This window comes from Cetorhinus maximus, chromosome 22 (assembly GCF_964194155.1).
Source record: "Cetorhinus maximus chromosome 22, sCetMax3.hap1.1, whole genome shotgun sequence".
In the NCBI taxonomy this organism is placed as follows: Eukaryota; Metazoa; Chordata; class Chondrichthyes; order Lamniformes; family Cetorhinidae; genus Cetorhinus; species Cetorhinus maximus.
Window position 1 is genome coordinate 28401471 of NC_135900.1, and position 23631 is coordinate 28425101.

Consider the following 23631-nt stretch of genomic DNA (forward strand, 5'->3'; position numbering starts at 1 on the left):
ACAATATTCAGCATCATTCATGACTCTTTAGATATTGAAGTAGTCCATGTCCAAATGCAGCAAAATCTGGCCAGGCTTGGGCTGACAAAATGGCAAGCAATGACCATCTCCAACAAAAGAGAATCTAACCATCACCCCTTGACATTCAATGGCATTACCATTGCTGAATTCCCCACAATCAACATCCTGGGGTTATCATTAATCAGAAACTGAACTGGACTAGCAGGTCAGAGGCTAGGAATCCTGCGGCAAGTAACTCACCTCCTGACTTCCCAAAGGCTATCCACCATCTACAAGGCACAAGTCAGGAGTAAGATGGAATATACCCTCCTCTTGCCTGGATGAGTGCAGCTCCACAACACTCTCACTCAAAAAGCTTGACACCATCCAGGTCTTTGCCCAGTTTTTAAAATTTTATAAGTAGCCATGAAAATATCAATGTCTACTTTATAAAAAATATACAGGGTGAGGTCTTAGTCTCCTCCTAATAGTATCCGAAAGATGTGGAAAAATTGGATATCAGAAGGCAAAAGCATTCACTAAAGGCAGAAATATGCAAGTACCATCTCTAGCAACATTGTCCAATGAGCCATTGATGCATGGAATGAACTTGATCCCGATATTATCAAAAAACCAAAATGTGGAATATTGAAAGCGCTCAAAGGTACTGAGGACGATTACTTGTGGAGTGATCATACCGAGGTTACCGGTATGACCAACGGTGATTATGATGATGAGAAAGATCCAAATGATAATGTTATACAACCAGGCTATTGGGACAAATTGCTCGGTGATTCAGGTAGTGATCGGTCTGATTTCAAAGGGTTTCATTGTGAAGTTTTGTAGTTAATTCATTATGGTATATATTTACATTTTGTTGGATGAAATGTATGTTTGTAATGTTATAAAATAAACAAATGTTAGGGGGAATTACTCTGAATGCTTTAACATTGTTGGTTTTTATTTTATTCCATTGCAACGGTCTTTCATGGGCCCAAATCAAGCACACATGTCAATCCCTCAAAAACATTACCCAAGTAAAAGTCGACCTTCTGACTTATGGCCTAAGAAATTTGACTTTTACATCAATGTAGACAGTGTGCTTCTCTCCATTTTGAAGCAGCATCCAGCTAAGATCAGAAAGGAAACTTTTCTTTCCAATAAGTTGCCTGCTGGTTACAGATTTCGCACATAGGTTTTATAGTATTCTCATGCCATATTTAATGAAAATTCTCTTGTCGGAAAATATGACAGTCTTACATGAACTGTGGTTAATCCTTAGTGGCTGACTAAATAGAAATTATATATATTTGATTAGGGCAGATAAGGGTTAAAATTTCATTTTGATTAGACATTAGTTCATTTGTTTGCAATAAAATCTAGCTATTTAATGCGCCATCGATTTTATTCATGTTAATTTATAACAGTTGAAGATAAAATCTACTTGTGAGGCAACTGACTTACTTTAAGATTTATAAAGCATATAGAAATTTTCACAAATACTAATGTATGAAAATTTGATAACCAAGGCTAGCAGTATTTCTCAGTTTTGTATTACAAAATAAATGTAAGTATGCATACACGACTATCATGGATTATAAACTGAAAATCTGTTGCACTTTGTTTTGCAAATAATCTGGCACATGTAGTCTGATGTCCAACATGATGTAAATGAAATAAATATTTCACTAGTCAACATCTCAATTCTCCTGGTGTTGCAATCTTTTTAGAGGAAGCTTAAAATTCTAAATTACAGCTGGGCTTACAATGAATTATGAATAAATTTTTATGTACAGATTAAATCACTGTCTAGGCTTGCATACAAAAAATGGCTACATGGCTAAAATACCTATAATTCTGACAACATTATGCTTACTAATTAGTGCTTTCAGGAGATTTGGGAAGTTGGGCAATTGCAAATACCAGCGTGCACCACTCAAGTCTAGGAGAGCTCAGATTTCTAATATTAGAAAAGAACTGACCAATCAGTCTGTTATTTTCCAGCACTAGGAATCTGAAAGTTGTATAGTAAGCCACCAAAGTACTGTTTAAATTCACAAGTTTTAAAATTTTTGTAGTGGTCCCAAAGGAATACTAAATAAAATTAATTTGTGTAATGGATAAGTTTATCATGTGTAAAGATCACAGTGATTGTTAATTTTGTTTTCACTTCTTAGCAGTTCAGTGAGGAAGTATAATCACAGTATAGGCCTGAATTTTTCCTGCGTCGGGCGGGCTCAGCGGGAGCGGTCGTGAAGCTGACCGCCACCCGCGATCGGCTTCGTGCCGCCGTTTTACACGGGCGGGCCAATTAAGGCCCGCCTAGCGTAATAAGCGAGCGGTAGCGCTCAGCGCTGCCTGTGCAGACGGGGGGAGAAGGGAGAGTCGGGGCCAGCACTCTTTCGTGTATGTGCGCAAAAGAGGACTTCAATCTCCGAGGCAGCTCCGTGCCTCAGGAAGACTGTAGCGGTTTTTAAAATTTTTTTACACACATTAAAAATTTAATGAAACATGTCCTCTCATGTGACTGTGTCACATTAGATGGGACATGTTTTTATTTTTCATATAAACTTTTTATTTAAGTTGTAAAAGCTTTAGGAAACCTCATCCTGCTCATGGATGAGGTTTCCAAAAAAACGTAAAGGCCGCTTGGCCTTTTCGCCTGCCCGCCAACTGTAAGGTTGGATGGGCAGCGTAAACTTTAATTAATTCGTTAATGGCCTTAATAGGCCTATCAGTTATTGGCGGGCAGGCGCGCAGCAGACTCCGGCGTGCACCCATTAACGAAACATCGCGATAATGTCAGGATGCATGCCTGAATTGTTCTTAAGATATGATACAAAGAATATGTGGACCTACAAACAAATAAACACACACACACGTTTACTCCAGAATACTGTAGCTAACAAGGTGCAAAGTTTGTACTGCGCGCTGAATAACACGTTTGTTGCAAGCAGTTTTAGAGGGTCCAAGCTTCATCTCATTACGAAACAACTGAAGAAATCTCTTGTAATGAATCATATACCTGCAAACAGCATTAAAAATATTGCATTAAAAGTAGCGTAAATATTTAAAACATTTGTACAACTGCAACCTGCATAGATATATCAAAGCCACAAACCATTGTAATATCTGGTCTCTTATTCTTCTTTTCATTTAAACACTGACTTGCAGTTAAATACATTTTCTCAATTGCCACAGAGTCCCAATCCTCCATCTTTTTGTCAATATAATCTTCAACAGACATTTCTTCATCATCAATTTCTTCTTTGATATCAAGCTTTAGGATTAAAGATAAAGTGTAAATCAGATCTCATTTCTAATTCTTTTACAAAATTCTGTCAACCTCTTCACTATGCAAATGAAATTTGATACTTATAAGTGTTGGTTATAGGTTATCATTAGGTTAATGTATTTAAATCCTTAAATTAACTCATTTCTGCAAGTATGCTGCTGCTCTATACTCGATTGCATCGGAATTTGATTTTTTACCATGTAGAGGGAGGAATAAAAGGGAGGGCGGGGGATGGAACTTTTTAATTTTCCCCACCTAGACATCAATTCTATTAAGCTGCATTGGTGCCCCTTCATTCCTATAAATGGAAATACAAGAATGTTGCATTACCAATAATTGGGGATCACGATGTTCATCAACTGGTGGAAGTCCTGATATTATTTCTAGTAAGACCTGTATGCACAAGCAGAAAGGCACAGTGAGTCATATTTTTCACAAGTTATCCTGAATATTTAAAAACTACAACAGCCGGCGATACTGATGGTTTCTATCAGGCTGTGAGGGGTTGGCGGGTCTCGCCCGTCAGTCAGAAATTCTGCAAGGAACCCTGTCAGTTCCATGGAAGGGGTCCTTCAGACACTTAAGTGCCCAGTGTCGGGCCTTTTCCCGATGCTGGTCCCTTGACCAGGCACAGGTTGCTCCTGCACCCCGCCACCATCCCCCTGACCCCCAGGAGGCCACTGGCAATACTGAAATGCCTTGATATGTTTTTCTAAGTGCAGTAATCAACTAATTGGAAGTCGAGGCAAAAAGAGGAGTGGAGGCTAAACATTTGGTCAAAGGGTTTGGTTTTAGAGAGGATCTTAAAGCAAGTGAGGAGACTTGAAAGGGCTAATGGAGGGGGTTCCTACTGCCTAACTGCCACAATCTGAAGTCGTGATCCCTGAAGGTGAGGTGAAGGTCAGGGGAGCATTGAAGTAGTGGAGTCTGGACATAAAGTGTGGCTGAGGGTTTTAGGAGCAGGAGAGTGAAAACAGGAGCAGTAGCAGAAATAGTGGTAATTTTGATGGGGTCAGAATATCAGCTCAAGGTCTAATATGACAGCAAGGTTGTGAATAATCTGGTTCAGCATAAGACCATAGTCAAGCTCAGTGGCAAGAGTACAGAGCTCGTAAAATGCCTGAACGTAGTCACTTCAGACTTCCTAATGTTTAACTGGAAGAAACTGCAGATCATCCAAGACTGGATGGCAAACAGTCTTGACAAGATTGAGATTGACAGCTTGCATGTCATTAGTGTACATGAGACCTGACACCATGAATGTGGATAATGTTGCCAAGGGGCAGCAGTAGATAAGGAAATGGAGGAGGCCAAGGATTGAATTTTGAAGACTCAGAAAATAACAGCGCAGTGCTGGGAAAAGAAGCAAAGGCTTGAATTGTACAGGGTATGATCAGATAGGTATGGGTGAAAACAAGCGAAGGTAGTCCAATGCAGCTGAACAAAAGATGAAAGGCATTGGAAGTGAATGTTTTGGGAAATTTAGTTAACTGCAGAGAGGACAAGGAGGGATAATGCACCATGATCAGCTAGTTTAGTTGTTTCCTTTTTCTGAAACTTGAACGTGGCTCTTAAACTCCATCTTTGCTTAATGCCAATAATCAAATGTTCAGTGAATAATTTAAATTAATAATATTCAGACAATGTGTGGATTTTCCTGACTCTGTCCAGACATGTTTGGACAGGTCTTCTGTCCCCAGTCTCTGCTCCAGCCCAGTTTTCTGGGTTGAAGTTCATCAGGAATTTGTGTTGGGCTTCTGGCCAAGGAAGCAGAAGCCTGCCAATGACCCTCAGGAAAATCAAGGATATGCCGTTTTTTGGCATAGAACATGGGAAAATCCATTCATATAAGTATGAGGTTTATTATTAACTTAAGTTTTCTGAGACATATGCTTCAACATTTTGCTAACTGGAGAAAACTTTACTCATTCAGGTCTCAGGAGAATAACCACAAGTACTTACTATGCCAAAGCTAAAAACATCTGACTTTGATGTAATTTCCCCACGCATTGCCTCTGGAGCCATGTATGCAGTTGTGCCCACAATTTTCTCAGTTAACATTGTTTGTGTTAAATGTGATGATGCTCGAGTAAGTCCGAAGTCTGAAATTTTAGGAACAAATGTAGCATCCAACAAGATATTTGCACTGAAAGACAAAATGACCAGCAAAAAATCTTTGAGGAACTAAATTTATGCAAGAAAGACAGGTTTCAATGTCTTGGCAATTACACATGCTATATAAATTTCTTTTGTTTTTCTGCTCTTTGTATATTCTTAAATACTTTGCCTCAGAAAGAAATACAGAATGGGAACTTAGACCCTGAAAATTCCTGTATTCAGCATGTAAGGGCACATCTGGAGTGAGCAAAGTCCTTTGGCTATGGAAATGGCAACAGGTTATCTCCCTGCTGAAACTTATGGTGGAATTTCCTGTATGTCCTGGGGCAGCATGCTGTTGAACTGTTAAAGAAGACAGGATCAGTGAAATGGCATCACTTGTCAGAATTCCCACCTCCAGTGCTCCCAATGGGAAGCAAGAGGCAGGTGTACAGTTCTACTATCAGCAGAAGTGAAGCCTACAAGTGTGTTCTAGGTCACTTACATGAGCTGAAATACTCAGGAACTGCATACTTGGCTCTAATGAAATTAACCTTCTTATAAATGGGCAAATTTCAAGTTTGGACTGAAGTCTTTGATCAGACCTGCTATTTACCCACAAGTGGCTGTTTAGCATTTCATTTTGCATCCCTTTCCCGAATTGTACCAGTACTGCAATAGATGCAAATTGAAGGAGATTTAATGAGGTCAGGGAATTTCTTCTTGGGCAAACAGAAAGTCCCATTCTTCCATTATTAGGCAGTAGAGTAGGATAATTGGCATTTAGGCCCAAGGGTATTCAATGCAGTTTATATACTAAGATAAAAAGCAAAATACTGCGGATGCTGGAAATCTGAAATAAGAGCAGAAAATGCTGGAAAAACACAGCAGGTCTGTGGAGTGAGAAACAGAGTTAACAATAAAGACAGGGAAAAGCAGCCACAAAAAGCTTCATTACAAATGTGTGGAAACCAGCAAAACATTTCTTACCATTCATCTTCTTCAATTTTTTCCCCTTCTTGCATCCATCTCCTATGGGAGATGGACACCTCCACAGATGCCAAAGCATTCTCAAGCTTTATATGAAAAAATCCTTCCAGCCACGCTTACTCCCCTACTATAGATAGTGTGTGGGGCCGTTTGCCACCTGTGATCGGCTGCACGCCGCCATTTTATGTGGGCCGGCCAGTTAAGGCCCGCCCAGCATAAAACGCGTTCCATAGCACTCAGTGCTACCTGAATGGGCAGTGGGAGGAGGGAGAGTCGGGGCCTGCGCTCTTTCGCGCATGAGTGCGAAAGAGCGCAGCAATCTCCCTAAGGCACAGAGCTGCCTCGGAGATTAAGTACATATTGAAATTTTTTAATAAAGAAAGAGAAAGATTATTTAGACATGTCCCCTCATGTGACAGTGTCACATTAGTTGGGACATATTTGTCAATTTAGCAAAATTCATTTATTGATTTTATTAAACCTTCGGGAAACCTCATCCCACCTGTGGATGAGGTTTCCTGAAAAACGCGAAGGTTGGACGGGCAGCGCTGTTAATTATCTAAATTACTTTTTCTAATGACCTTAACAGGCCTTTGACAATTCAGTGGGCGCGCAGCTGCCTCTGGTGCACGCTCGCCGAGCAAAATATCCAAACGACACGCGATGATGTCGGGACCCATACCCAACATCAGCGCGCATCATTTTGCACGTCAGCGTGACGGGCCTGCCCCACATGCCAACGGCAATATTCTGGCCGTAATAAATTATAGTTGTTTCTCCCAATCCTCATTTTGTTTAAAATTGCTATATATGTCAAACCAATTTCTATGAATAGTTAAACAACTTTTTCCTCTGCAATGTTACAGTGGGACAGAAATAATTGCAAATGGTGAAGTGGGATGTTATTAATTTGTTAATACTTAAATACTGGTTAAAATGGCTTTTCTTTCCAAAACCTTTAATGGAGCTTCAACTAGACCAGTGAATGAGTCCATTATGATGGAAAGGTTCTAATCACCAATAGTTTCTTAAGTTGTTTGACTAGTCTTTTTAAAACACAATTACATGAATGACATTACATATCCTGAGTACAAAATATGAAGTGCAAGGAAACAATAGAAACATTCAAGGTATTCTTTACCTTTTAACATCACGATGGATATGATTATTTTCATGCAAGTATTTTAATCCATTTGCTGTACCCTGAGCAATACTGCATCTTGCATTCCAAGAAAGTGGAGCTGTGTTATCCTGAAGAAGTTTCAAAATTAGCCAATTTATTGCTGAATTGTATATCATAGAGTGTTCTATTTAAGAAAAGCTCTTGAAAATAAAGATAACAATATTTTTACTGTTACAGAGCACAGTTGTACCTACCAGGCATGCTAATCTGTCTAGTAATGACCCATTAGGCATGTAGGCATATACCAGGCAGGGGTGTTCCCCATCATTGGAAAAACCAAGTAACTCAACCAGGTTTTCATGTTGAAGTCTATAAACATATCACAAGGTGGTTATCATTAGATTAAACAGTATACTTCCAGACTGACTGGTATAAACTTTTTCTAAAAGCTACATACTTTGCCAAAGTTTTAATTTCTTGACTGAACTGAAGTTTCAGCTCTCCCATACTGACATTACGCTGATCGAGTGCCTATGTACAAAAAATAAACTAATTAAAATGCTGTTTTATAACCAGTAATTGAATTATACATGCCATCTCTGTTGAGCACTGATTTTCAGAAATACCACATACTAAATGTTTAAGCAAAATAAACATGTACACAGTATAATATCAAAGATTTCAGCAAGTCACTATAGTTAACTAAATAGAGGTTGGTTACTTAAGACAACAACCTTTACAATGAAAGATCTCCAATATTTCAGAGGCTTTACAGAAACTTATAAATAAGAAAGCGAGCAGAAGTAGTGACGGATGAGGCACTGAAAAGGTTATTTTTGTATTTCATTAAGACAGATTATATTCACTATGTCAGTGAAAAGTAAACTTTCCTTTACAATGAGCAGCTTAACTCAGTTACACCTGTGTTATTTGATAATTTTACTGGCATTGGTTGAGGGATAAATAATGGCCAGGGAACCAGTGAGAACTCCCTGCTCTTCTTTGAAATAGTGCCTTGGAATCATTTACATCCATCTGAGACGGCAGGCTGGGACCTCTATTAAATCGCTGATCCAAAAGATGCACTTCTAACAATGCAGTGCTCCCTCAGTACTACAATGCAGTCCCAGCCTAGCTTATGTGCTCAAGTGCTGGAAGCGGGACTTGAACCCGCCATCTTCTGACCAGGAGGTAAGAGTGCTACTGCTAAATCAAGGCTGACACCGACAGATGCAGTTAGAAGGGAATTGATGGGAAGGACACTTCCTTCTCTGAAGTAAGTTGACTTTTCTTACACCCGTGCATTCCATTTTGTCCTCTTCTTCCTTCAAGTAACTGGTAAAGCCTTTGTGTAAAGGGGCACCATGCAAATAACAATGACTAATCCCAAATTGAGAAACATAAATGAGAAGAAAACAAAATTAGATAAAAGCTTACTGACTAAAGATGAAACTACATTTAGATTGCAGCTGTAACTTACTGGCTAATATATAAGGGCCACTCAGCAACTATCTATACCCAATTCATACAAGCAAACTCTGAAAGTGGTATAATGCATGAAAAAAGTCAGTGTTGTTACTTCTATGCCTTTCAGTTGAGATGTTAAACTGAGGCCCTGTCTGCCCCCTCAAGTGGATGTAAAAGATCCAGTGGCACTATTTTGAAGAAGAGCAGGAGAGTTATCTCCAGAAATAATTTCACCCCTCTCCTAATTTAACTCAGTTCTGTTGAAGGGTCATAAGGACTCGAAACATCAACTTTATTCTTCTCCGCCGATGCTGCCAGACCTGCTGAGTTTTTCCAGGTAATTCTGTTTTTGTTTTGGATTTCCAGCATCCGCAGTTTTTTGTTTTTATCTCTGAGTTATCTCCAGTGTTCTGACCAATATTTATCTTTCAATCAACATCACTCAAACAGATTATCTGGTCATTATCACAGTGCTGTTTGTGGGGCCTTGGTGTGCACAAATTGGCTGCCGCATGTTACACATCACAACATGCCTACACTTCAGAAGTACTCAACCTGAGGCTGTGAAAGGTGTTATATCAATGGAAGTAAGTCAATTAGTCAGCCTTCTTTCCTTTCTCGGTCCTATTAGAAATGGAAGAACCCTGGTCTTTTGTGGATTTAGAAATTTATGAAGGAGAGAGATGAGCTTTATGGTTTATGTATCAGGGAGGTCTGGAGGCATGATTCCCCCCAACCCCTGGAAATTGAGATTTTTTTCAAAAATACTTTAAGATGCAAGAAAATTTTACTTAGGCAAAGGGCCTACATCTTTAAAATAAAGCTTTCACTTTTAGTTTTAACACAATCTATCCATTAGGATTTAATACATTTTAGTAATAATGCCAGCATTTTAATTAACCTAAACATCAAAGGGACATAGCATCACTATTATTTTGTGTTAGAAATAAAGGCAGAAGATCATTAATTTGCTTTTGTTGTCCTTTGAAATGGACTGCGACCATCCATCTAAAGTGGACTTGTCAGTCTTTTTGTAAGGCTTCCTTTTTGTTACACAATGGTTAACTGCTGTAATTCAATGACATGAATCCAGTATAAAATACTGTAGCTGCCTGGGTACAAAGTATGAGATATTAAAGCTATTACCCCTCATGTGCCACTTAATCAATAAACTATGTGCAAAAATTACTAACTTGCCTCCATCTCCTTGACTGCACTAATTTTAATTTTGATGATCCTGTGGTGGAGCACACAAGCACTCCTCTCCCAAATGCCCCACATCTGCCAGCAATGTTGAAAGGAGGGAAAGAAGGTTGCATTTTCATCACTCCACCATTGGCAGCCAAATATTCAGCTGTCTGGGCCCCAAACTTTGTAATTCCCCCCAAACTTCTCTGCCTCTCGACCTCTCTCTCAACTCCTCAAAAATGCTTAAACCGACCTCTTTGACCAAACTTCTTGTCAGCTCTCTTAATATTAGTGGCTGGTGTTGAATGTTGTGACGTGATTTGGTATTTTACTACGTTAAAGGCACAATATAAATCCTTGTCATTGTTGTTTACAAATATTGCAACAGAAGGTAAAGCAGAGGTGACCTGAATTCAGATACTGTCGTTCCATGTGGTTTAGTAGCACTACATTTCAACAGACAAACTAAGCCTAAAAACAATTTAAAATTGGTACTGCAAATTCTATATTCTGCACATTATGACCAAGTAATTAAATATATATAAAAAAAGAATTCTGAAAAGAAGGATGAAAAGGAAGCAATATTATAGTCTAGTAATCCACAGAGTTAGCTAAATTACATCTTGCCGTACCACTGCACTTCCCACTCAATTCCCTATTCTTAGAATCTTAAAGTTCACGTCAAAGGGCGACAACATACTAAAAATTGGTACAACTTCCAATATGTCCAACTCCCACTCACGGGGGGAGGGTGGAAGAGAGAGGAACAGGGACCAATGAATACACCCCATAATACAAGGCATCTTCTTTTTGCACGTGTGCTGAAAAATCACAAGTATAGAACAGAGACTTGTAATGTTTTATGGGATGATTTAATATGCTCCAAAATAAATGCAGTACTGCAGAGAGTGAATCGAACAGAGCTCAGAAACACTACTTGCCCTAGTGAAACACGACCAGTTGGCAACTATGGAAAACTTCCTATGCCTCTTTGCACAGATTAAGGTCATTCAGCCCCTCGACCCTGTTCTGCCATTCAATTATTTCACAGCTGATCTGATGCACTTATCAATTTTTTAAAAAAATGTCCATCTCTGTCTTGAAAATATCACTTGATTGCAACAATGGCCTTTTGGGGGAAAGAGGATTCTACATCTCCACTTCCCTATGTGTGAAAAAGTGCTTCCTGATTTCACTCCTAAATGGCCCAGCTCTAATTTTGAAGTTGTTTCATCCAAAAGATGGTATGTCTGACAATGCGACACTCCCTCAGTGCCACATTCAGGTGCTGACTTAATTTTTGTAGATTATAGAGTGGGATTTGAATTCATGGCTTTGATTCAGAGGTAGGAATGTCGCCAATTGAGACAAGATGGCATCAATGAATAATCAGAATCATTGGGCAGAATTTTGCCCTTGTCGGGTGGGCTTGGTGGGGGCAAGCGAGGGCAAGTGGGAGCGGCCACGAAATGCACCGCCACTCACGATTTCATGCTGGCGGGCCAAGGTGACTGGGGAGATGCCAGCTGTGACACTGGTCACTCCCTCCTAGGCGGGGCCAGCACAGGCTCCACTGGCCAGAGGACAACTGCCAAGGTCATCAAGGCCAACAAGGAAGCAGAGTCAGCAGGCTGTCTCCAATGCCTGTGTCAGTGAGGGGGGAGCACCTAGGCGTAGCACCCGTAAATGTAAGTTTAAAGCACCTTAAACACAAGAGGAACTGGTCATGGGTGATCTTTTGTTCTCCCATCTTTTCTTCTTTTTTATATTAAATGGTGTGACCATTGACACCTGACATTGTTCTGTTCATAATCTGAGAGTGCCAACATTATATTACATTTGCTTGTGTTATTGGCCTGAGTATGCTTCATTTATTTTGTAGGTGCAGGGTACACCAGTGTTTAATGCCGGATGTGGGTGGCTCGAAACTTTATTGCACAGGCATTGAGTGTATCTTGGAGCCAAAGGGAAAGGGTTATTTCTGAGATCCAGGACAGTGGTGGCAGCCCTGGCACGAGGTGATGGTGCTTATTTGGCAGCCTAGCTGAAGAAGTATTGAATTGAGGCGTCCCTGTCTACCTGGAGGTTACCGAGGTCTGGATCCACGCCCTCAGCGCTCTCCTAACCATGCTCCTCTTCTGACTCACTACTGGATTCATCATCACAGCCTCCCCACCTTTGGAGCTGTGACAAGATCCTCTTCCTCCAGTGGGTCCCCCCTTGCCAGTGCCAGATTGTGGAGAGTGCAACATGCAACCATTATCAGTGACACTCGCTCTGGGGGGTATTGCAGTGCTCCCCCTAAATGGTCCAGGCATCAGAAGCACATCTTGAGAAAACCTGTGGTTCTCTTCACCACCGCCCTTGTGGAGGCTCCTGTTGTACTGCTGCTCGGCCTCTGTTCTTGGGTAGCAGAGAGCCGTCATGAGCCACCTTTTCAAGGGATAGCCTTTGTCACCCAGCAGCCATCCATCCAGTCGGGCTGGAGCACTGAACAGCCTCGGCACCTGGGAGTGTCTCAGGCGTCATGGGAGTTGCCAGCTTGCACAGACTTGCAGAATCTGCATCTTGTGGTCACTCACTATCTGCACGTTCATGGAGTGGTATCCTTTCCTGTTAACGAAGGCACCCAGCTGACCTGCTGGTGCCCTGATGGCCACAGTTGATGACATCCTGTATGCGGGAGAACCCAGCAATCACTACAAAGTCTCTGATTCGCTCAGCCTGGCTAGACTCGTCTGTACAGAAATGAAGGAAAATCAATAACTGCCTGAACAGATCTTCTGTCACCAGCTTGACGCAACTGTGGACAGCTGATTGGGAGACTCCACACAGATCCCCCACTGACCCCTGGAAAGAGCTGTTGGCATAGAAGTTGAGGACCATTGTGACCTTCAGAGCCATTGGCAAGGGTTGTCCACCCACACAGTCAAGTCACTGTCTCCCTTGAGAGGCGGAGCCTCCTTCGGCATTGCACCTCGGACATATTGAGGTAGCTGCATCGCCGCCTGTAAACCCTGGCAGCAGGATAGTGGTGTCTTCTGCGGCCCCTTCCACCTTGGGCCTGCTGGCCCTGCGCCCCTTGTGCCTGCGCCTCTCCTCCCACAGGTCCCTCCCCTGAAAGGTGCATCGGGACACCTGGCCTCCTCTTCCTTCCACCCCTCTCTTCCACCTCAGAGGAGGTGCCTCCAGCGGAGACCACAATCCCCATTAGGGTAAGGGAAGGCTGTCTGATATCTGGAAGGGTCCACATGGTCCGAAATCTCAGGGGACCTTGGAGACAGCAATGAATCCTGAAATGACGCATGTAAATGATAAAAATGAAGACCCAATCGGAGATGAAGCTGCCTAGTACCGAGAAACCACCATCAGCAAACTATCTCCAAAACACCTCACTACTCACACTGGAAAAGCTGCTGACCCATTTTATCCCACCCGTGGATGAGATTTTGCAAATTGTGGGCTGCCTATTTCACCTGTGTGATGAGCAAAAAAAAAACTGCACAGGCAACGTTAAATGACTGTCAATTAAGGACCTTAACTGGCTTCTTAATTAATAGTGGGCGACTCCCACGTGCACCTGCTGACCAAAATATCGCGGGAGTGCGTGATGATGTCGGGACGCTCATTCAGAAAACTCTGCCCATAGAATAGCTACAGTGCAGGAGGAGGCTATTCAGCCTGTTGTGTCCATGCTGGTTCTCTGTAAGAGCAACTCGGCTAGTCCTCGTCCCTAACCTTTTCTCCAAAGCCTTGCACATTTTTTCTCTTCAGATAATTATCCAATTCCCTTTTGAAAGCCAAAATTGAATCTGCCTCCAGAGGCAGTGCATTCCAGAACCCAATCACTCACTGTGGGAAAAAAAGCTTTCCTCATGTTACTTCTGTTTCTTCTTCCAATCACCATAAATTGGTTTCATTGGTTCTTGACCCTTCCACCAATTGGAACACTGTTTCCCTATCTATTCTGTACAGACCCCTCATGATTTTGAACAACTTTATCAAATCTAATCTCAACCTTCTCCTCTCCAAGGAGAATAACCTCTAGCCTCTCCAATCTATCCATGTAACTGAAGTATCTCATTCTGGGAACCATTCTTGTAAATCTTTTCTGAACAGTCTCCTATGCCTTCAAGTTCTTTATAAAGTGTGGTGCCCAGAATTGGACATAATGGTCCTGTTGAGAGACAGGCCTAATTGTATTGTACAGATTTCTTGCGTAATTAACAAATTATTCTTCTTGAATTAATGATTAGCCATTAGCCTAACCAACCTGCACCTTGAGCATAATACTATAACATTTTAAAATGTGCAACAGAAAATAAAAGGTGCATGCAGTTAAATTAATACTCACTGCTGTCAATTTTTTCACAGCCACCATTCTGCTATTTATGTAGCCTCTGTAGACAACTCCAAACCCTCCCTCACCAATCTTACTGCCACCGCCCTCTACTGGACGGTCATCAAAGTTACCAGTCCTCTGCATCAACTCATAATAGCTGAAATTGTGAAGACAATCTGAAAGACAAATTTCAAAAAATGTTAGTAACGTACCAAAATGATAGAACATTACCATTAAAAAAAAAATCTAATTTAATACAATCCCTTTTTTCTGAACCTTGGTTTTATCTTCATTTCACCACATTTTAAGTTTGCAAAAGATATTAGACTTCATGGGTCTGAACCTCCTCTGAGTGGCAATCAGAGAGAGATTGCCACGCTGCTCCTAGTTTTTTTACCTTAATTTTTTTCCATCCTGCCTCGCCCAACCTTCCAATTCAGGCCAGGTTAGATCGGGTAGAGCAGTGCGTCCCAGGGCCTAGCATCGAAGAGCAGCTCTGTTGAAGGAAAGGAGACCATGCCCTCTTTTGTACGACACCAGGTGCTGTAAACCAGGTAAGTTTAAAGTTCCAGCTGAGTTTAAATGTCTTCGACAGGCCAGGGACAAAGGTGTCTGAGCTAAGTGGGGGCTTTGGTTTTGGCTGGGGGGGGGGGGTGGAGGTCAGGACTCAGGGAGAGGGGGTCGGGCCTTGGGCGGGGTGGGAGGGTTGGGCCTCAGGGGTCAGGGGGAATGGTTGAAGGGGGCTTAGGTCAGGGGGAAGGGGGCAGGTCTGGTTATGGAGGAGGGCGGGAGAAGTGGGTGACAGTCAGGCCTGGCAGTGGTTGAGAAGGGTTGGGGCGGTGGCGGGGAGAGAAGAGTCCTTGTGGGGTAGGGGGAATCCTGTGGGATGGGGAGTTCCTGTCAGTGGGTGTAGTCCCTCGGGGGTGGAGGGAGTCCCCATGTGTGTGTGGGGGAGTTGGGGGTAGGGGTGGTGGGACACCCCTGGGAAGTTGGGTGCTGTGGGAGTCATGTGGGAGGTGGTGGGGTAGTCAAGTGGTGGGGGGAGTTCCCTGAGGGTTTGGGGTGTGGCTGAGTCCTGTGGGGGGTCGGTCTGGGTCTGTGCAATAATTATCCAGAAGTTAGAAGAGGTTTTGATTCTTATAACAACATTTTCTGGGTAGCTACTGGTGTAACCCAGTTGGAACCATCCAAAGTGTGCGATTTAAATCGCATTTTCAGATGGTTTCCACGGCAGGGCAATTTCCCAGGGGAAGTCTGCACTTCTGGGCAATTGCCATGTAAACTTTACCTGGGAACTTCCAAAGGGGATTCCCCAGCACATCTTTGGGGTACACCCTCAATACGACTCTCTGGAGCTCGTAAGTTATGACCTCATGTATATTATAAATATGTGATATTAATTTTGATATTCAACTTAGCACTCAAAGAATATGACGGCTTATACACAATTGGTGAATTTAGATATAAACAGAAAAATTGAAAAAATATTTACAAAGTTTTTCAAATGAGTTTGGAGCCATTAAATATTGTTGCAAAACACTACATTCTTAATTGTGCTGCTGCCAGAATTTCAGCAGTGATATTTATAATTGTCAGTGGTACATAATGTTGGGCAGAATTTCCCCCCCACTGAGGGGGGGAAGCTCAGGAGCGGGGGCGCACCGCCATTTTAAGTGGGCGGGCCAATTAAGGCCCAATCAGCGTGACATCCGCCAGGAAACGTTATGCGCTCCCTGTGCAGGTTGGGGACGGGGGGGGGGGGGGGGGGGGGGGTGATCGGATTCCCTAAGCCGGGAGTGTGCTCTTTCGTGTGAAAGAGTGCACTCATCTCCCTGAGGCTAAGTGTTGCCTCAGGGGGATCGGCGCCAAATTTTAAAATGTTAAATGTAAAAAAAAATAAAATTTCCCTGACATATCACCTCATGTGGCAGTGTCACATGAACTGGGACATGTCCATCACTTTTAATTAAACTTTTATTAAATTTTTAAAAACCTGCATGAAACCTCATCCCGCCCGCCCGTTTCATGCTTTTTCTGAAACCCGCCAGGGCTCCCGGCCTGCCCACCAACCTTAAGGTTGGACAGGCAGGTCCTTTAACTAGTTCAATTAGTTTTTAAATGGCCTGAATTGGCCGTTGACAGCTGATTCGGCTGCGCCCCCGCTGACCTGAAGATTGAAATGACACGGTGCGACGTTGGGAATTCCGCCCGACGTCATCCCGTGGTAGCTTATGTGTCGGCGAACGGGCCCCGCCCCCTGCTTGCCGACCTCAATATCCTGCCCATTGTATCAAAATGATTGTTCATGGATTGAACAGACGGATTCCCTACTGATAAAGATTTAAGCTGATTGACATTTTAGTTCAGGAGATTAATGGGACTGAATTGAATAATTTTACCAATTCACTGCATTCGGTATTCCATTACAATCTGCAAATTCTTTGGCAGGGCAACTAAACTTGACTTTGGAATCTTTAGTGACATTATTCATATACCATGCACAATACTGCAAAAATTGCTTTAATTAACTTACTAGTTTCTGAGCAATCATAAGATGGACATGGTGGAGTTGAACTGTTCACCAGTGGAGTTGAACTGTTCACTAGTAAGGCAGTCTCTTTCTCAGTGCTGCTGTCTGGATAGTGACAGGCAGTTTCATTATTGGAGACCTGTAGCATCGGCTTATATGCAGAGTCACAAATAGAGATGTCAATTTTTTCAGCTAATGAGCAAGATGGTATAGCCAATGGTACTTTATCTGTGAAGTTAAATTACAAATCACAGTCAACACAAAGCATGGCATACAATCTTTAGGTCATCTGCTATTAAATAAACAGCCCTCCTCTTTAGAAACAGTGATATACAGACAGAGTAAAACAGCAACAAATAATTATTCCAATAAAAATGCATCATGAACATAGATTATAACAAGTTGGGGAATAAAATTTCCAAGCTGGTTGCACTTCTATAACTAACACTACAAAGGAGATGGCATTTGATGTCATCAGTAGGAAACCCCGGGCAGAACTTCTTGCCCCATGGAAATGAGGTTGGAGGCGAAGGGAGGAGGTGGGGTGAAGGAGGGAATAAAACCCTGCCACCAGGGAGGTTTCTCTGGGCAGGTGGGGAAGCAGATCAGCTGCCCACACCACAGAGGACAGCCAATTAAGATGAGTAAGGCACCAAACTGGGGAGATTTTGCAGCCTCGCCAGCGTCTTCCTGCTAGCAGAACGGCACCCCGCCACGTGTACAGGATGCCAGCTCAATAGAGGCAGCAAATTCTTTGGAGTCAGAAGCTCAAGGTCTCAATGATGAAGCTACGGGTATGAAAGACCACAACATGACCAAGCCTGATCCAATGAAGTGGTTTCTCTCCATCCTGATATAAATACTGGCCTAGATCCTGTTTATTTACTCAGTTCTGTGCAGGCCAGCGAGGGTGCCCCCACGATGCTTCAGTAGCATCCGCCTTTGCTGATGAGGCTGCCAAGGTTCCAGAGCTGCCGGCCCTATGATGGGGCCGACAGCATCGAAAACCTGCCTGCCATCCCTAATAGGACGGCAAATGTGAAGGTGGCTAATTAGGAGGCTGCATCCAGGACATTTTCGCCAGTGGGTGAATTGTCAGCAAGTACAGGTTCAGGGCCTCCATTTGGATCAGACATCAGGTCCAGAAGCCTGCGCAAAACTCCAGCTCCATGTTTTTCCTTGCATAATGGTTCAAGTATATGAGCTGGATTTGTAATTGCCGGCAGGGTCAGAATTGGGTTTACACACGATCTAAAATTTGTGTTCCTTGAGGGCGTCTCCAAACCCTAAAACCTCCGCGACACACCATGATTTTCAATGGGTGGGAGGGGGTGAATGTGAAACCGGTTCACCTCTAATTAGAAACCCATTAAGCTCCCTGAGTAGGTTGTTAACAGGTCAGGAGAGCAAGAGGGCAACTATTAATGTTGAATTTGGGTCTATCGGGTTTAATGCAGTAAGAACTGAAAGCAAAAACAAAAATTGCTGGAAAAACTCAGCAGGTCTGACAGCATCTACAGAGAGAAAGACAGAGCCAACGCCTCGAATCTGCATGACTCCTCCCCTGCTTCTGGGGAGCAGTCATGCAGATTTGAGACGTTGGCTCTGTCTTTCTCTCCGCAGATTCTGTCAGACCTGCTGAGTTTTCCAGCAATTTTTGTTTTTGTTTCAGATTTCCAGCATCCACAGTATTTTGCTTTTATCTTAAGAACTGAAAATTTTGTTTTAAATTATGAAAACTGTTGGGACACGGGAGATCGCGCACATTGCCTTTCATTTACGCTAACGCTGCTGGCCCTTCGAGGACCTGCCTGCTCTCTTCATCAAGGCAACAGAAGGCCCCATCATGGCTGCCATCTGCTTTTGCCACTGTTGCTCCGCAGGTAGCTCCCACCTCCTGGAGAAGCTCAGTGCCATTAACTGGGTGCTGAGGTCTTGCCCAATTATCACATTTACATTTCAAAATAGCGTTGAATGAATGATGCTGTGGTGGCCTGGGGTCAGAATCTGGAAATAATCTGGGCATCAGGTTCCCGGCCCCACTTTAAAAATCCAGCCCATGATAAAGGATTAATCGGGGTGGGATTTTAAAAATAATAAATGCTATGGCACTTCAGGTCATTATAAAACATGCTGAACATTATTTTCTTTTCAGTTACAGAAAATGCGCAGACCAGAATCTTTATAGTATTTTGAAGATGACCACATCACGGAAGAAATAGTCTCTTCCTAAACTCTAATTAACATAGATACTTATTTTCAATGAGTAGCCACCCAGAGGTCCACTAATAAATTAGCTTAATTGTCTTTGTGTAAATGTACTTTAATTAATTAATAATGCATCTTCATTATGCCAAAGATTAAAAACTAATGTTTTTACATAAATTGATATTGAGTTACACCTCCAATTGGCTTATATTCACACAAAGAAAATTTTGCATGCTTATCAATGAAATTCCAAAATCACAATGTGCTTTGTCATCCACATGGTGGATAAAGGTCCACAATATTCATGATTAGATTACATTCAGATAACACATTGCCTCATAAAAATGTAAGTAGATTCTTATTGCAAAGAAATTATATACCGTATAATGTTTTCCTATCCTGTCGCCAAATGCTACTTTAACTGGTTATAATAAACTGACTCAGTATGTATACCTTATCCAAAGATATGAAAAATTCTCTCAAATTCTTCAATGTTTAACTATTCTTAGGTGCTACAAAAGTATATTTGAAAATGCAAATATAAGGTTTTCCAAATCTGTGATTTAAAGACTATTTTTCAATCAATAACTAGGTATTCGGCATGGTGAATCTTTTAATCATCAACACCACTGAATTATGAATGATGTGTCATACAACAGACATTCATTCACTATTCTGTGCTTTTTTAGTTTTATAAATCTATGTTTTAATTCATTTTAAATGGAACAAAGAATGACACTTTAATATCTCAATTGAATCATGTGAGCTGCTTCTCATCTGTTGTCAGCAGTGTTTACTGACTATTTTGAAAATCCCCTGAATTGAATTTGACTGGGTCATGTCGGAATCATAATTGACAACTCAGCAATGAGTCACACAGCTAAAAAGATTTTTTAAAATCTGCCCTATGAGTTCATGTCAGTGTTTTAAAAAAAGTGAAAATAAACCTCCAGGTGTATTCATAACTACTGTATAGGTTAAAACAATAGTATAATACAATTTATTACTTATTACAGATCACAAGAACAGTATTACTGCTTTGGGTTTGACAGCACTATTACTTTTAAAATAATCCATGCTTGATTATTTCTTGATACAGCAGGATTACATCAAAATCATTAGTGCGAACATCATGCATCAATAACATGCAACCAAAGCTAATGTCGCCAATACAAAAATTGATCTAAAGCTAACTGAAATTGCTCTGTTGAGTTATTCATACCCTGAAATAATTTCCAAGTTATTATCCAGTTTAACTATCAATTCAACCTTCTTGATTGGGTTTTTTGATTGCATTGTGACTTTGTATGAATGGATTGTTTTCCATAATTCATTGCCAATGTAATGAATTTCAATACTTTCGAGCACACATCATGAACGTTTAAAAAATAATTGCCTTTTGTTGCCATTTTTAAAGTTTGATCTATTTTCTGTAAGCAGGGTAGTTACTACTTTGATGAGTTTGGTAGCATGGGTTCTGCTTTCTGTCAGGCACCAATGTTACTAAAAAGCTCGTCACATTCCATCGTTTACACCAGGGTACATATAGTTTATGTTTGTCCCTTTCCCGTTTTTTGTCTCTCCTTTTCTTCCCAGTGTTAGGAAGAAACGGAGAAACAAAAAATGGGAAAGGGACAAACATAAACTATTACAGATGGAGGCACAAGGAGGACATACTGAAAATGAAACACAAAATGATCATAAAAGAAAGTCTGTCATTTATATGGCCCCTTTCATCACCTTAGGACATCACAAAACAGGATCACAGTCATTGAAATACTTTCGAAGTGAATTCAATGTTGTCATGTAGGAATTGAAGCAGCTAATTTGCGTAGAGCAAGCTTCCACAAACAGCAATGTGATAATGACCAGTTAACGCTGATTGAAGGATAAATATTTTGGTCAGGCCACCAGGGTTAACTCCCCTGCTCTTCTTCAAAATAGTGCCATTATATCCATCTCAGAGGGCAGGCTGTTTAACTTCTCATCCAAAAGATAGCACCTCCAACAGTGCAGTTTTCCCTCAGTACTACACTGGAGTGTCAGCCTAGATTTCTGTGCTCAAGTCTCTGGTGTGGAACTTGAAACCACAACCTTCTGATTCAGAGGCAAGTGGGTTACCAACTGAATCTCAGTAGATATGGCTAACAAAGAATATGAGTAGCTGTTGGGATGAAGGCGGCTAAGTCAGAAAGTTATAATTGGGGATTGTGAGGTAGCACTACAAAATTTTCAGAGCACCACCCAGGATCATAAACCAAGTGTAAAGTTATATTGTAGATCTTAGGCATGCAACATGCATATAGGATAAATGATGTAGCTCAACATTTACTATCGGCACAAGACACACAGGTTTTGGTAAATCATCAAGGCCACTCTGTTTCATTTATACTTAGTCCATTAAATTAAACAGGTATCTTCCAACATTAAATAATGAGTTAGATTTTCTGTCCATTAACTATGAAAGCTCTAAATATCCCTTTTTGAGCATACTTACAGCTGTAGATGTAATCTGCCTCTACCTCAACACAAGGTCAGTAGTGTGTGGAGTGCTGAACTTTCGGTCTGAGAGCTTGACCAACTTTGCATGTCATGCTGTAGAAGCAGGAATTAGCTGAGCCAGAAGGTATAGTGGGAGACTAAGAAGAGTTGAGAAGCCAAGTAAAGTAGGCAAAAAAATCTAATGAAAGTAAAGGATAGAGAGGTAACTTGAGAGATGGAGAGAGATGCCATTTGTGCTGTTACTTAATAGTTAACAAATTTTCACCATCACTATCTCTTTCAAAAGATCAAAAGTTAACAAAAATTTATTATCAACAACTTCTGAAATTACATTTGTTTTTTCTAACATTCTTTAAAGTAATTTAGATGAAAGAAATTTAATTGATGAGGATAAGTTTCTAAACTCAGCAGTGTGTGGAAGGCAAAGTAGGGAACATAGTAGAATTGACATTATTATTGAAACCACGGTTGAACATGGTTTACTCTGCTTACAAATATTCTTCCCAATGAGTTTCCTTCACCATCTTTAATATTTAACAATCTTGTATAGCTTTCTATCAAATAACACTTAATTACTTTCTTCCATCATGCCATTTCTGTCATGCATGTCTCTTATTTCTTCCAATCACGATTAATACTTCTGTTCTCCAAGCTTGTTTTCCAAAGTTCCTATGCCAACATAGCTTCATGTTCTCCCAGCTGCATCAACAAGATAGCGCAAGAACTCCTAAAATCAGGTCTGTCTAATCCTGCCTGTCCACTTTCATTGCTGCTGTCTCTGCTGAGCAGCTAATCCTCTATCTGTGACCGTACACCGCTGACAGAATCCAACCAAGTCTCAAGGCAATCGGCAGCTACCTACCCACGTGAGTGACAAAAGCCATGTTCATGGCTCTCCTACACCGTAACCTGACCTTTGGTCCCAAGATGCCTCCTTACAATGACAAAAAACTATTTTCTGGTTTAAAGTTCTTCACGTGCTTAAAAATCAGTAAATAGATTTTAAAAGTACTTGACCTTTAAGCTGGAAAGAAATGCACTTTTTGGCATTATAAGGAGGTGCCTCAAAGGCAAGTTGTGCTGAGGAAAAGAGGGGAGGGGATTAATAAAAAAAAGATCAGAGGCAGATAGATTCTTGATAAGTAAGGGGGTGAAAGGTTATGGGGGTAGACGGGAATGTGGAGAAATCAGATCAGTCGTGATCTTATTGAATGGCAGAGTAAGCACAAGGGGCCGAGTGGCCTACTCCTGTTCCTGATTCGTATGTTTATTTGTAAGCAATGTTTTCCCTGGGGCTCAGGTGTTTCAACAGGCTACTGGATTTCTGGGCTCTCAGCAAAGCCTCATTATGCATTCTTGGCTGCCTCTGACCTTTTTCCTGGGTCAGCTGACCTAAATGCAATCCACACCCTCCCCCGCCTGGCAATGAAGATCCCATCACTGTGGGTACTTTCTCTAGGCAGGCGCACAAAGCCAGGAATTTTCCCAAATCCCACTACCCGTCTCGAAGATGAAAATCCAGCCCATGACTCTTTCTTTCAAGCTCTTGGGCCATCCTTCAAACGCTATCAATCCACAAGATCTCCAATCCTAGTACTGCTACACAAATTTCTTACAACCTATGTCCTGTCCACCTGAAATCTGAAACATAATTAACATCTTTTTCTGTACCCTGTGCTTTAAGAGGTAAGCAATAAAAATACATAGCTAAACAAACTTAATGGTGATCACAATCACAGATTTATACAGTTTCCATGCAACAATCCACACAGTCATAGATTTGAGCCCAGAAATATCACCAACCCTCCGCAATAAATGCTATTTGACTTACATACCATAAAATAACGTTTTGTCTAATTCATCATGAACAATGTTATGGGAAATTCACT

General features: G+C 41.5%; 1 protein-coding gene across 1 annotated transcript in view; it reads right to left on the reverse strand.

The window, feature by feature from the left end:
* Positions 1–1537: 1537 nt before the first annotated feature.
* Positions 1538–23631, reverse strand: part of irak4 (interleukin-1 receptor-associated kinase 4) — a 30044-nt gene continuing 7950 nt past the window's right edge. The window contains exons 4-12 of the mRNA XM_078567993.1: positions 17036–17260; positions 14515–14678; positions 7963–8036; positions 7760–7874; positions 7524–7633; positions 5258–5441; positions 3626–3688; positions 3122–3280; positions 1538–3025 (exon numbers count right to left, since the gene is read on the reverse strand). Coding sequence (XP_078424119.1) covers positions 2984–3025; positions 3122–3280; positions 3626–3688; positions 5258–5441; positions 7524–7633; positions 7760–7874; positions 7963–8036; positions 14515–14678; positions 17036–17260 — 1136 coding nt within the window. The 3' untranslated portion in view covers positions 1538–2983. The remainder of the gene's footprint in view (positions 3026–3121; positions 3281–3625; positions 3689–5257; positions 5442–7523; positions 7634–7759; positions 7875–7962; positions 8037–14514; positions 14679–17035; positions 17261–23631) is intronic.